This window comes from Eufriesea mexicana, unplaced genomic scaffold (genome assembly GCF_001483705.2).
Source record: "Eufriesea mexicana isolate 0111107269 unplaced genomic scaffold, ASM148370v2 scaffold3653, whole genome shotgun sequence".
NCBI lineage: Eukaryota > Metazoa > Arthropoda > Insecta > Hymenoptera > Apidae > Eufriesea > Eufriesea mexicana.
Genome location: NW_016911671.1, coordinates 558,576 through 574,069, shown reverse-complemented (window position 1 = coordinate 574,069; position 15,494 = coordinate 558,576). Strand labels below are relative to the sequence as shown.

The window sequence follows — 15,494 nt, the reverse complement described above, 5'->3', positions numbered from 1 at the left end:
AATCTCTAATCGAATTCAAGGTAAATCGAATCCATAACACTAATAAAGAAGCCTAAACTAGGAACGTTTCAGATCCTCCTGTCGCACCAAGAATGGCACCGCACCTGTCATCTCCACGAAAGAACAATTATGAGAAGAAATATTCACCTGGATCGCATCTTGAAGTATCAGAACACCATAAAATAATCATTAAAATCCAATAACAAAATTCATCGTTCCTACACTAAATTATCTTTCCACAGAATAAGATGGAGATACAAAATCGACGATACTCTGCCACCTGATTCTGCAATTTTCCAAAAAGTTAGTTCCTCTTACCCGCCAAAATTTCTCCCCTAAAATTTTCCAAATCTTTCCCACGAGGAATTCCTATAAATTTATTAAATAATTAAAAAATTGCAGATATTGAAGCACGAACGAGAAAGAAAGGAACATCTGAAGCTTCGTCAAGAGAGGATGACGAAAATCGTAACGAAGATTGCTCTAGAGATGAACAATGGCATTCGTTTATTTAAAAAATGCAGGAATTTCTTTCAAGGAGATTCGAAGCGAGGAATCTGAAATTGTGCAAGAAGATTTAATAGACGTCCCACTGATAGAGAAACCTATTCCAGATCTCGGTAAAAAGGATCGTAAGATCTCTGACTTCGAATCCAAGGAAGATGAAACAGCGAAGGTTAAGAGAGACGTCGAGGCTGAGGAAGAAGAAGAGGTTTCAGGGGACAAAGATAATTTCGAAAAACTCATAGCAACGAGGGAACCCAAGTCATCAGTGGAACGAGTGCTCGAGCAGGACACTTGCTTCTTTGCCATACCAAGCATAGTCACTTTCCAAGTATTTACCTGTATTCGACTATACTGATAATGAGACTCCTTTTATGCGGTATTTATTCACGTTTGTACAATTATTCGTGTGTTAAATTATTTTTCCTGTTGTCAAAATCGGTGTACAGTGGATTTGCAAAATTTGCCTGTGACGATATTTTTGCACCATAATGGTACTTGAATACACGATAAATTACTGATAGATTTGCGATGTAAATGTAATGGAACAAATAGTGACGTCATGACGTCGATGTAATTAGTGTTCTAATTAGTGATATACAGTAATGTGACGATTCTCTAACACTTCTCTAACAAAAATTATTTTTCCTGTAACTTCTATAATTTTCTAAGTTTTACCTAGTTTTACCTACGCTTTGTCATTAATCAATATTTTTATTTATTATATCTGCTCTTCTTTGCTTCTTTTTTTAAGTGATGGGTACACTGCCATAGCGTGAAAGGAGTCCCAGATATAAATATAATGAATTTTTTAAAATAATTTCCGATTTTATGAACGGTTTAATGAACGTTCACCATATTGAATTAGGATTTCGACATAAAGAAGAAATATTCTCGCAGAGTGTTGATCAGGAACAAAACAGCAAAATGGGCGTATCTACGGTTCCATAAAATATACACTGAAGTGTGGGAGCCTGGAGTTGTCGAGGTTCTTTAATAATTCCTTGAATCTGCCATTATAAAATTGGCAGATCCAAGGATATATTTTATAATTTTATAATTATAATTTTCAGTGCCAAGAAAAATTTATTTAACGATCTAAACGCAGATTGACATCATGGACGCTGTCAGAGTGAAACCTGGCTTGCACGCAACAGTGAATGTCAAGTTCTCACCAATCCACGAGGAAGAGATGACAGCAGAGATTTCTTTCCTCACCCTGAGCCAAGATTATCCAGAAAGCTTCCACGAGTTTCGTGTTCTCGTTCGTTGCACCCCACAGTGTGCCATGCCTGTTCTGGACCCCAAGGAACTTAGGTTTGCACCAAAAATAAATTTCAGGCTATCTTTAATTCTCCATCTATCCGATCCTTTCGAAATTAATTAATTAATTAACCAGACTTCGAGATAAACCACATGTGATCTCGATTAAATACCGTAAAATTGAAATATCAGGTTCCCTTCAGCTCCAATTTGGAGGTACGACGACCCAAAGTTCAATGAAAGGACTCTGACCATTTCGAACGAGGGTAGAAAGCCTTTCTCCATTGTAATCGAAGAAAGAAACGACCAGGATAACTATTTCTTATGGCATTTCGATCAGGCTCACATACAAAGCGTGCAATCGTCCATTTTGTGCACAGGTGGATTCCAAGATTCTTGAAATAATAAAAATTAATGGGTATAATAGAATATTTAATAAATGACATATTTTTAGACGAAAATGGAAATGAGAAAATGAAAATAGAGAATATCAGCGAAGACACTTCGAATGACCAGAAGCCTCGGAAAAAATACCAAATTGAAGTCCCTGCGAAGATCAAATGCCATTTAAGGATCACTTTTAGGCCAAGATACGTGGGTCTGCACCATGAGGTCTTGGAAATTTGTTTTCTCAGCGAGGACAAGATCATGGAGAAACAGGTTTATGATGTTTTATTTGAACGAATTCGAAATAATAGAATGTAGAAGTGAGTAATATTATAATTTCTTCGAGCAGAGTGTGCCAATCTGGGCCGAAGTGATTAATTGTCAAATCCACTTAGACCCACCATGCATTGATCTAGGTATCCTAATGGTCGACTGTGACGTTCGTCAACAAACCTTCAACATCGTTAACACTGGTACATTTCTTAGTATTATTAAGGATGAAGGTGTTTATTAAGATGTCAAGTTAAAACTGACATTTCAGGACGTTCCTCTGTCGAGGTTTCGATGAAGACCCCGAAGTGTCTGGGAAATCAAGTCTCAGTTTATCCTAAATCGACTATCGCAAGCTCTGAATCGAGATCCAAAGTCAATGTGAGACTCACACCTGAATCCAACATCTTCCACGTTTCCAAACGGTATACAGAAAGACAAATTATTCATTTGGTATACAAATTAACAATTAACAAATTTTTGCAACGAAACTTTTCAAAGTCTGTTGACAGTTTAATTAAAGAAAAATTATAGTGAAGCATAGTACCTAAGAGGTTAATCGTAAAGACGAATTTTAATAACAAACTGCAAATGACACATTTTTCTCTGATAAATCTGGCACAGCCTAGGGACGTATTAAACTTATTAAACTTATTAAATTTATTAAACGTCTTCAGATTTTACGACCCAGTGTCCAACATGCTAGCCATCCCAATCCAAGTGCAAACAGTCCTCCAAGGTCCAGAGAAACCACCCCCACTGATATTAAAAGTCCTCGCCAGTCTGACCACGTGTCATGCTCTGGTCTTAGGTCAGTCTTAAGTCAACGATAATAACAATTATGATCTCTAAATCATCTTCTCCCTCTTTAATTTTAAAGAACCAGCCTACATTGACCTGGGACATGTTCACACACACGAATCAGTCTACACGGAGTTAACATTGACCAACGAATCTCTGTTAATCCAAGAGTACGCCTTTGTAAACCTGCCACCGTTCATGGAAGTACACCCGAATCATGGTTTCGGTGCCATTCTTCCCGGACAGACAATTACTCTTCACCTGATATACTCTGCCTGCTTGACAGACATCCCTGGGAACGAAATCGGGGCAAACGGGTTGTCCGGTGAACGAAGGTTGTAACGATTGCTCCAGACCTCGAACAGGTCCCCTAAGATCGACGAAAGATCCTTGATCAGCTTCCAGATACGGGTAGTCACTTTGGCAGAGCTCGCTGGGAGCAAGGAACGAGCCACGCTGAATAAATTGAAGAATCAGGTGAACATGCTACCAATTATTCCAAAAAATCGTGGAATCCCACCACCGGTGCCATTCGACGTTAAAACACCGAAGAAAATACGTGCAACAGTTATTGGTGAGGATAAGGATCACCTCGGAGATCAATTTGACAGCGATTTGGATGCCAACCAGAGAGATTCGAATGGTAAAAATGCTGAAGATAATTATTCCAAAATATTTAGAATATACAGAACTAATTTCTATGCACGTGTACCAGATGAAGAGGATATCTTGGACACCTCGAAGGAAAAATTTGAAAAGCCTAGTGAAAGAAAGGAGAAGAACTCGATAGAGGTGTACGTGTACATCATTGACACTTTCTGTGAACTGAGCGAGCAAATTATCCAATTCCCAGCAACCCCTTGTGGCTCGTATTCGATGGTAACAGAGTCAAGCCTCTGTCAAGAGGTCTGTCGTGTCTTTAATGGTACACAATTTAGGCTTCCCTGCATCTGAGAGGCTTTAACATGGCCTCCTACCCTCACTGTACCTGCGGAGTCATAAAGGATCAGCACAAAGAATTTACAGCGAGTTACGAAATTAAGAGCTCCTCTGACAGGATGAAATTTACACCACAGTCGGGTACCTTTAAGAACAACGAGATTATTCCTATTAATTTCATGTTTAAACCGAGGTTACCGAGAAGCATGATCTTCGACGAAGGTCTTAGGCTAAAAATGAACGTCGAGCAGCAGGAAGAAAAGCTTGAAAAGGATGACAAAGGTGTGAAAAAAGGTATCTCTAGTCAAGATGTCATCTGTCACAGATTTTTACAGCGAATGTAAGAATAATTCTACATAAACCAAAGGAAAGAAAGGCAAGAAAGACGAGCAACAGAAGAATGTTCCTGATGTCGATGAATTGAACAACGAACTCAGTTTATTGGAGACCTTCGAACCTTGTGTTTCCACGATTTTCGTGACGTGGGAGATTAATTTGGAAACAAAAGATGGCTCAAAACGCGACGAATTATTATTCGCAAAATTGGTCTGTCCAATCACCAAGCCTGAAATTCTCATCCTGAACGAGAATCGAGAAATAGTCTTTGGACCAACAGCCATTGGCACCTGTTCCAGGAGGTTCCTTCTGGTGAAAAATATCTCCAATCAGTGAGTATCGTGAGCAGTAACCAAGAAGAATATTTGGAAGAGGTACTCAAGAAATATTCTTACTTTGAACAGAAATGTAAAGGTAGATGTGAGTCTACTAGACCCACTTGGACCATTTTTCGTGCCTCCTGGGAAGACGATAGAGACTGGCTCCATTCTGAAGCTCCCAGTTACGTATCAACCGAGGGAAGATCACGAAGAAGTGAGTTCCACCGAAATTTAATTTCTCCTTTAATAATTACACGACAGACCAGAGAGAATTGTGAGAGAATTGAAAGGTAAGATCGATCAAAAAGCATTGTAGGTAGGGATGACGATGAAATCAGTTCTTGGCGCCTTGCTCTTGAACACAGAGGTCCACCCGTGTCCCTTTATGGCTCTCGTGTCCTTAATTCTGTATCTTCCTGGACCAGGTCGAATCTCTGAGGACGGACCTGGTCTGACGAATTCCACGTTTATATTGAACGGATAGTTCTTCGTGTTCTGCGGTTTCCTCGGTGATCTTGGATCGTAATGGCCAGGTCCTGGGTGCTTTGGGTCCTTGTAACACAACGCTAGGTCCTTCAGCATCATCCTCGTGCCTGGCACCTTTGGAAATCTGTCGAAAGACAATCTTATTCATCCTTTGATCATAAAAATTATAACACGTCCCTGCAGAATAAAGTAATTCCCAAATTGTGAACCTAAGTCTATTAATTAATCAATTAACTGATTAATTATTTCCTTCTGTCAGTTTTGAATTATTCTCTATCCACGTGAACAAACGCATAGCGAAGCTTTAAATATATAATATACAACCATAAGTTTGACCAAGTTCTGATCAGGATCTCAGTTTGGCACGTCTGTAGGTGCTCCAGGAATTTTCTCAAATTCTTCTCAGATTCCCTTTTTAGCTCGTTACAACCATAAGTTTGACCAAGTTCTGATCAGGATCTCAGTTTGGCACGTCTGTAGGTGCTCCAAGAATTTTCTCAAATTCTTCTCAGATTCCCCTTTTGGCTCGCACAATTAGTAAGGGTTAAATTCTCTCGGTTCTTTCAATTTCTTCAGCAAATGAGTATCCCATACATTGTACCCAGTTCCACAGGAGAGGGTTTTAATTTACACTGGACGGACGGTAAATTTAATGAGAATACCTCGGACAGGTGGTCCAACGTCCTTTAAAATAATTCCACTTGTGCAGCAGCTTGTCGAGCTCGCTCGGCAACGATCTAGGCCAGTCGTCGTGATCTTCCAATTTCACGGATGCCAGGTAGCCTTTGATCGTGCTCTCGTCCCTTGGTCCTGAAGATGAATCAGGTGACGTAGAAAATCCAAGGCGCGTGACGCTAATTTTAAACAACCTGTAAACAAATCGTAGGGACCCCTCTTCCCTGTCACCTTCCTCAGAGTAGCTTGCAGAGTCTTCGGATGCTTCACGTTGTATCTATGCAGAGAATTGACTGTGCCGAGTATCTATCTCCTCCACGACTCTATAAGTACCGTCTTCTTAACACCGAACATCGAGAATACGTACAAATTGGATGGAAGAGACCAAGGTCTAGGCACTGTCAGGAACCTAGGCCTCAATCCATCGTACTCGAAAGTTGGGACACAGGACTGACCCTCGCGTTTCCTCTTGTCCATGTAATAATAAGGACTCTTCCGTGTGTATCCTGAAACGGGGAACCGGAAGAGTTACTAAAACTGATCCAAGGACTGGTTAAGAAGTAAGATGATCATTCGCCTGGCCCAGGAGTAGTGGATGGCCAAGCAGGTTGGAAGAGGGGGACAGTTCCAAATGATACGTCTCTCTTGGTGGTCTTGCAAGCTTGGTCTAGGACGATCTCAGGCCATCGAGGAAGCTCGTGGGTGCCTGGACCAAGACCTGTCTTCATCAGGTACCTCTGGCTAGCGAGTTTCTTCACGAGCCTTCCACCCATGCTCATGGAGAATTCTTTGGATTTCAATTGCCTCGTCCAACTAGATTTTTGAACAGGATTTACATCGTTTCTATAATTTTTCTGGTCGAGATTCGGGTGTTAGAGAATTTAATTGAAAGCATTTGGTGAAGAGGTACTTGGCGACGCTGGATCTGCTTTTGACGGATGAGGGATTGTAGGATCCCACCGGTGGCGACTCTGGATTGATGGTGTAGAAGTTTGGGTGCAGTCCAATGGTCGTGTCGCGTTTGGAGCCAACGCCAAAAGGCGGACCAGGCTTCTTCTTCCGCGGAATTAGGCACTGACACCGCCATTTGCACGCGCAGCGACAGATCTTGAAGGTCTGCATCTTCGTTCCGCAAGACATCGCGAGATTTGGAATCGATCCTCGATTTTAAATTCCTGCTATGAAAATTAATTTCACGTTCATGAGTAGATATAGGTTAATGGAGTCTTTTCTTCCCAAGCGCCATCTTCTTTTAGGTTATTCTTTTATTGGTTAATTCTTAATTCTTAATTCTTTTTAGAATATCTTTTATCTTACTTGAAACGTATTTTGAAGATAGTCCTGTGATTATAATTAGGAGATTTATAATTCGAAATTTGTAATAATAAATATTGGGAACTGCGAGGTTAGTAAAGTAAAAGGTCGCATTTTGAGATTCTTCGATTGTGACTGAGTTCATAGAATGCGAGTAATCGATGAATTCTGTTGGGAATTAATCGAAATTGCGTTATATTTGGATTTAACAAGTGGGAGAATATTTTTTTATATTTTCGAGATAATGGTGAAGAATTTTTTTATTAGGATCGAGAGCGTTTCCAAGTTTCCAGTTCTAGAACGAGAACAATATGGATCGTGAAAGTCAGAGGACTCCCTGTGGTGCCATCTTACGTGATAAAACCGCGGTTTCGAGTTGCTCGTTTCGAAGTTATCGACGAGACACCGGTAGAATTAAAAATATCCGTAAGTCTCACAGCCTTTGTAAATATCTTTTCAATCTTTAACTCAAAAATATTTTACATATATATAAATAAATATATACATTGAATCACATAGTAAGATATCGACAGTAAATAATTACGAAACTGGAAAAAGTAACTAGCCTCGATTACCTTTGGTCGGTAAAACAGTTCCTAGAACATTTATCAATTCCTTTTCTTTACTTGTTTAAAATTTCCAATATTTCTATAAATAAAAGCAATAATATATACCCACGAAAAACAGAAGACTCTTTGTTTAAAAAATAAATACTTGATCTATAAATTATTTAAATTAATTACAAAATAAATAACTCCGCAAACCACTGTCATCGTTAATCGAAATTCCATTACCAACAAAAGCGATTTGCCATGATTGATACGGTTCACATTACTTGTCTGAACACCCCGTGGATTAGAAGCAATTAATTAGCCTGACAATCTAATTCGTAACGCACAAATAACTAGATAAAGGATCGCATAGTTTAATGCAGAAAGTGCAATTACTAGGGACGTAATTATAATTAGATCGTGAAAACGTATGAACCTTGTTATTCCAAGATTAATTGGAGAAGCAATCCGTGGGAGGATGCTAATTAGTCAAGCTAATGCCACTACGCGATGAATTAATAGTGATACATTATCCTTCAATCTACTTTATCGATTGCAATTTTCGTCCATCACGCTGACCAATGAAGTTCCACGTTATTCTCAACGATTCGCGCTTTTTCGGCGATCCATCCGAAACGATGGATAACGTTTGCAAATTTATTCAATATACAGAGAATTAATCAACGAACCTGTCAACAACGTGAAGCGAATTCGATCGCAGCGCCACCATACACCGTTTATCCGGTGTGCAGTGATTATCTCACCGCGTCCGTGTACATCAGAAAACAATGTGTTTCTATGAAAATTTATTTCGTATATTCACTCGAAAATCACTCTACGGAATAATCACATTAAAATCCTATTAATTCGAAATATTAAATTTGGAAATTAAATAATCAAAATTAAGTAAAATTAAATTATCTCAGAATACCCTTATAACGATAATTTAAACATTCCTCAATAAAATATTGATCATTATAATAACAATCAAAAGTATAGGTTTCTCCATTTTGAATATATGTCACTCTTCAAAAATTCACTTTCTAAATTTCTCGATTTTACAGTGAAATATTTTCCGAATTTAATTTAAAAAACGAAGAAACTAAATTTCTTTTCTTAAATATTGATATATTGAGATATTCATTAACAAAATTTCTAATCGTCCTTGATCACGATGCAAATGAAAATATCTCTCAGTGGATACAAGTATTTGTTGTTAAAAAATAAAATAAAATAAAATAAAATAAAATAAAATAAAATAAAATCGTCGCAAACAAGGGTATCATTTTCCCAATTTGAAACTAAGATAGATGAATATTATATTTCCCATATTTTCCACCTAGACGAATATTATATTTTCCCAAAGCTCTGTCGAATATATTTCAACATAACTTATCACCTCCATTTCTGAGGGATAAAACATAAATTTCATGGATTCCAACCCTTCTAGAAAATACACGTGACCTATGTATTCTACATGAAAACAGCAGAAAATTTACAATTCTGTTCCCTTAATGGAGAATAGTAGTCTGTTCGCGAAAATATTGCCCTAAATGGAGAAATCGGTTGCTGGAGGCGACTCGACGTAACAAATATCGGTCAGCCATTTCCTTTTCGACGTCCAATGGCGCTATGGTCAAGGGATCAGCTGTTATGCAGAAACGAACACGAGATGAAACGCAATTTCGTCATCTGTGATACCACGTTATAAGAGAATCAGAAAAACGTTACCGAGATCCAGGAAACGAGCTTCACGCCCTCTCTGGACAAAATCTACCCCTCTTCTGCAACCCCATCTGCAACCCTCCACAATTTTCTCCTGAAATATATTCTCCAATTACGTCTCGAATGACGAGAAGAATCAAGATTTCATTTTTAATACACGATCTTCAAATTTGGAAGAAATTAATATTTAAAAGAGGAATTAGGTATTGCGATTTAACTCAAACTGGTCACCCAGCCACCACTTAGTCCTTATCAGGGGGATGGTCATAGAGGCTCAATTTGTTTGAACACCCACCACCACTGAAAAATGTCGAAACTCATACACACCCCTAACATTATTTGCAACCAATAGAGAAACAAGCATTGGTCATCCAGCCACCACTTGCTAGTCCTTAACACTAGATTTACGGAACCCGTCAATTTGACGGAAAGGTTGCTCCAATTATACAATGCTAACAGATTTAGTTAACTTATATTAAGACTGTTAATATAATATATAATTGTTTTTAAATTAAACTAATCGTGAAAAAAAGGCACGTGGTTTCCTTCACCTGGCAATTTGACAGGTGTCCTTAGAAATAGGTATACAGATAGCGTCCGTAAACCTAGTGTTAATAGGGGAATGATCATTTGTTTGAACATCCTAATTTGTTTGAACATCCAGCACCACCGAAAGAAGTCGAAACTCATACACACTCCTAACATTATTCGCAATCAACAGAGAAACATGCACCCATTACTCACAATTCGCACCCATCACCAGAACACATCCAAACTTATGATACCATTGATTGTGAGACAGGAGGCAAACCACCCTCTGTCCACCCTCAACATCGAGATATAAATCAAGAACAGTCGCACATCGCAACTAGATCGGTTCAACCCTAACCAGGTCTATTTCGATTAAATTAGAATAGGTCGCAACCCCTAGGGAGTCTGGCCATCCCTGTTCTAAGGCACCCTGCATCCTTCTGTCAGCCTATGGCTTGGAAATTAACGTCGAGAGATTTCTCACAGCGAAACACCTCTTCCTGTACCACTTTCTCCTCGCCAGGATAATCCCTGAATCTCCAGCGTGACAATCCCGATCCATCCGAGACAAACTCGCGCAGTCTTAATCCCCAGCTCGCGTCCTTTACACGATTTACCCGGAAGGCTGATCTGTCTTTGGACATTTAACCCAGAGATGATGAAGCAGACGCTTCTAACGAAAGTTAAACATCCGGGTGCATCGCTCAGAGCAGTTTCATCGATCTTTTCGCAGTCTGCAGCTTCCAGAGGTCCTGATCCTCTCGCTTTTCTCGCTCGCGTCCTTGGATCTCTATCCACTCATTCTTCCGAGATCAAGATGGACGACAGTGATTAACTCGTCCTGATCTTCGTCAGGTGGACGATTTTAAATGACTCGTGGTCTGAAAATACGTCCACGAGGTCTGAGACTCAAGCAGCAGAACCATTAAATAATAAAGAAATATAAATTTCGAAAATTGATACTTTCAGTTTGTTTCCTTGATTATAGAGGTCGGTGCTGCGTGTCTCGAGAACAACAAATTTTAATTTTGTTGTTTACCTGGTTACAAAATAGATTTTCAAAAAATATGAGAAATTAATACAAACAAATTTCCCTGTTCTCATTCGAAGCACGATAACTCGGGAAGAGAAAATCGTATATTAAATTCTTGGGGGTCGTTGTAAAGGGGAGACTTCGCCCTTTAATCTGATTACAAAGAAAATGGCGGAAAAAATTTATTACACTCCGTGGAGGCGTCCGAAGTCTTAGAAACTTCGTGAAAATGGAGTACCCGCTTAAACTCAGTTTCACTAATCGCATTCGAGTATAAAAGCTGTGATAGAAAAATATCGAGGCAGAGCTCGGAAAGTGGAAACTTCACTCTTTAAAACGAACCAAGGTTCAGCTCCATACGATTTTTTGTAACGAAGCTGCAGCTGTTCGAAGATACACGATTTATCAGCCCGAAATTAGCGAGCCCATAATAAACAAAATGTTTATGCAACATATGCTAATAAGAAGAATCGATCTTCCAAACTCTATATTTCGATACTAAACCTACTACTACAAAAAATAAAATGAAATCTTTAAAGAAGACAAATATGAGAGGGAAAATGATGAAAAGTTAATGAAATATACAGGTTAGTCCAATAATGGTAGTAAAAACGAGAAGGGGGTGATTCTATGTGAAAAAGCAAATCGAAAATGAAGAATAAAATTTTTTCATTCGAAGCTTCATTGTCGAGAAAATCGACTTTGAATATTCACCGAGTACACATGCACCTAACTATTGTTTAGGTGGATAAATCGTAGGTATATCGGTATCGGTGATACAACCGAGGAGGGGGTGATTCTATGTGAAAAAATAAATCGAAAATAAAGAATACAATTTTTTCATTCGAAGCTTCGTTTTCGAGTAAATCGACCTTGAATATTCACGATAAAGTCGAATGGGTAATATTCGATCGAAATTTTAAAAATGCTCATCCAGGTCATAGTAAGTAGACTCAGTGTTATATATCTAATATCTCGAAAACGACAACGTGTAATTCCGTCTTTCCTTGGAATCACGGATTGAAAGCCACATTTCATCCACCTAATCGAGTCGTGACCTGATCTTCGGTCTTTGGACCAAGCCCAAGTCGGGTTCTCAACGAATCGAACTCGTTAACGATCGTCATACCGGTATCCTGGATACCTTCCGGATTAACTCGGTCGACTTCCGCCACTTTGCAGCGTGAAACTAGCTCGACTTCGAAAACGAAAACAATTTCCGGCCGCGGTTTCACGACCAGTGTCGCGTAATTCTAAACCAAGTTTCGGCACGGAGATGCTCGTCGCAGATGCTTATCAAAGGGACCTTCAAAGGATGTCGAGCACACTGTGTGAACTAGTAGAGGACTTTTCCGAATATAAACAGGCGACAGCGAATTCACGTTTATGCTGATTTTCGGCTGTATAATGAAAGCTGTTATTAGAGATACGACGAATTCGAGGAATAAATTTGGAGAAGCGAAGTTTGGTTAAAGTTTCGCGCATAATTGAGATTAAGGGACGGCTTCCTATGCAAGGGATGTTTGGGAAAGTTTGTTAGAGATTGGATTAAGGTGGTTTCTCATAGTTGTTTTCTGAGAATCGATAAGCTCTGGATTTTTGTCGATTTTAAGGAGTAGCTGAACATAACGTATGCGAGTAATAGTAATCGAGTAATGAAATAATTACGCTCCTATGCGAATAAAAATTATTAATTTTATGAGAAGCAGGTACATATTTTTAGCTAATAAAAGAATAAAATATTTACAGAAATGTTATTTTGACTTGTTTGGTAATTTTGAAGTACATAAATTGAACTATACTTTTGAGAAGATATGGAGAAAATTTGAAAATGATCGAAAAATTTTAGGAAATTTTTTAAATTCTGTTCTCGAGACGAAGACGTAATTTTAATTAATTTTGTCGTAATAAAATAATTTTAACAATTAAGCAGACAATGTATGGAGAGTGATAAAATGTCAAATGTTTGGACAAACACATCATTTCCCTCGATAACTATCACAAGCCATATTTATCATAGTCCAAGATCTCAGAATACCTTTTTAATTTCCATAACCAGGATTTTCATACAAACCCTATTATTATTGAGCATCACAAGACAAATTTCAGGATAACTTGTCTCTCCTACTTAAACATCTAGCTTTACACACACATACGAAATTCTCTGAAAGAAATTTGAAATTCAATTTTTCCTTGTCACTTCTCTGGCCATTCCATCATTTTTATCTCTCCAAACACTATCTAACTCCATTCCATTTAAATTTCATCCTTCACATCTACGCGATTCATAAAATATTCCAACAACGTCCAGAGGACCTGAATTTCAACCTAAAGTCTATTTACTTTAGCCTCACACTACACCGTTTAATTTGCAAAGTATCTCGTCTCTCGGATTTCGCATAAATTATTCCCTGCTACTTCAATTTTCCAGCAGCTACTTAATCTCAGACCACACCAACTCTGAAGTTGCATGGAATGATCAGTTTTCGATCCAGGAGCGAAGTTTTAATACCTCACACCTCTTTAGATATTTCAAAATCTCGTTCCCTGTATTTGAATATTTTAGAAAATTATTTCGTCAATTAAAATATAATTCGAACTTTGAAAAATATTATGCAGATTTTAAAATACCTCGGGATGGGATTTTCTATTTTTTTAGATACAAAATACTGGATCGTGTCCATTGATCTTTCGACTTTGCCTGGTCGACCAGTTGGAGGGTGAGATTCCAAGGGTCCAGGAGGAATCCTGGCAGAGGCCAGACAAAAAGAAGAGGAAAGGGAAAGCGGAAAGCAATGGAAAATCGCGGGGAAAGCCTGAATTCGACGACCACCTTCGGTCGAACGAGGAATTGGCGATATTCGGTGGAAACCTCGAGCGATCTATGGATCGTAGCCTCTTTTCGTTCCAGAATCTCGACGAGAGCAAGCAGTTACTGGTCCCGCAAGGGAGAAAAGTACGTGCAGAAAATCTCCTCGAGCTTCCGGTTAAAAATCCTCGTCTCCTAAATACCTGAACGCATGATTCGTCAAATCACGGTAAAATCACGGTATTTCGCACGAGGTTTCGTTCCCCATTGAGAAATTTCCTGATAAATTCAAAATTCCTGATAAAAATTCAAAACATGCGAACTCGGTATTTTTAATTTATAATTTTTGAGATTTTTATCCTGTCTACCCGAGCTTCTTAACGACTTAAATCAATGTCCTCGAGGTTTTTAATCGAGAAACAAGGAAAATGGAGAACCTAGAAATTTCCTATCCCTAATTTATAATTTGTAAGATTTATATTCATTCTATAATCAAGTTTCTTGCTAAAAATCTCCACGAGCTTTCGATTAAAAATCCTCGTAATCCTCCTAAATACCTAAATGAATGATTCTTCGAAATTTAAATCACAGTGTTTAATTTCCTACGTAAAAATTTCCTATCCCTAATAAAAATTGCAATCATGCGAACTCGGTATATTTTTGCTTTAATTTATAATTTTTTAAATTTTTATTCATTCTACCTGAGCTTCTTAAAAATTTAAATCAATGTCCTCGAGGTTTTTAATCAAGAACCAATAAAAATGGACAACACCAAGAGTGAGAACTTAACTACTACGTTTCAGATGGAATTCGGTGTAGAATTTCGAGCAATTAACGAAAGAAAAGACGTTTTTGGAAAAAACGACTCGAACAAAATCATGGAGAAAACGTCGAAGGAGAAGAAGAAAAGTAAAACAAAGAAGAAAGTTGAAGACCTGAAAAAGTCTAACTACTGCCACGTGGCCATGGTGAAATTAATATTAGGAAGCTCGACGTTGATGGACTTTATAATGATATGTTGAATGAATTGAAACTGGAAAAATTGCTCGTATTCGCTATAATTCACCTGCATTTCATTTAATCGAATGATATAATAATCCTCTTTTGAAGATGATTCTCGTGGATATTTTCGTGAAAATCATTTGGGTGATTTATCGACGCATTTTCCCTCGAAATTATTCGCGTTTAATACAAGAGAACGAGCTTGGCTGGATTAACATTTAAATACCGACACAGCCTGACAAATATCAAACGTCGGATATAAATTAAAAATTCGGGAAAAAATGAATCCGCGAACGATGTTTGATCGGTACTGTTCTTTGATAGATGAGCTCTTCGATGATGATTTAATTTTGTATCTTTGGTAAAATCATTTTTGGGCATTTCTTGAATTTTTCTGTAAAGGATTTTTGTAACTTTTGTATTTTTAGTTGTAAGAATTTTTTAATTTTTTAATTTTTTTAAAATCCTTAGTTTACTTGGGTGTCTCTAGGAATCCTAGTTCTTCATTCGCCTAATTTTCTAAATACTCTTCTATTTTTTAATTAACA

General features: G+C 38.1%; 1 protein-coding gene across 1 annotated transcript; it reads left to right on the top strand.

Annotated features, from left to right (window-relative positions):
- The first annotated feature begins 496 nt into the window (after window positions 1–496).
- Window positions 497–14,975, top strand: LOC108551056 (uncharacterized). The gene is given in 18 exon segments (XM_017905055.1): window positions 497–835; window positions 1,373–1,492; window positions 1,613–1,821; window positions 1,960–2,147; window positions 2,222–2,427; window positions 2,504–2,627; window positions 2,696–2,849; window positions 3,102–3,235; window positions 3,305–3,560; window positions 3,624–3,868; window positions 3,941–4,104; window positions 4,164–4,446; window positions 4,532–4,832; window positions 4,905–5,038; window positions 7,570–7,721; window positions 13,795–14,091; window positions 14,748–14,792; window positions 14,868–14,975. Coding segments are annotated over 18 exon segments (3,459 nt in total).
- The last annotated feature ends 519 nt before the right edge of the window (window positions 14,976–15,494 follow it).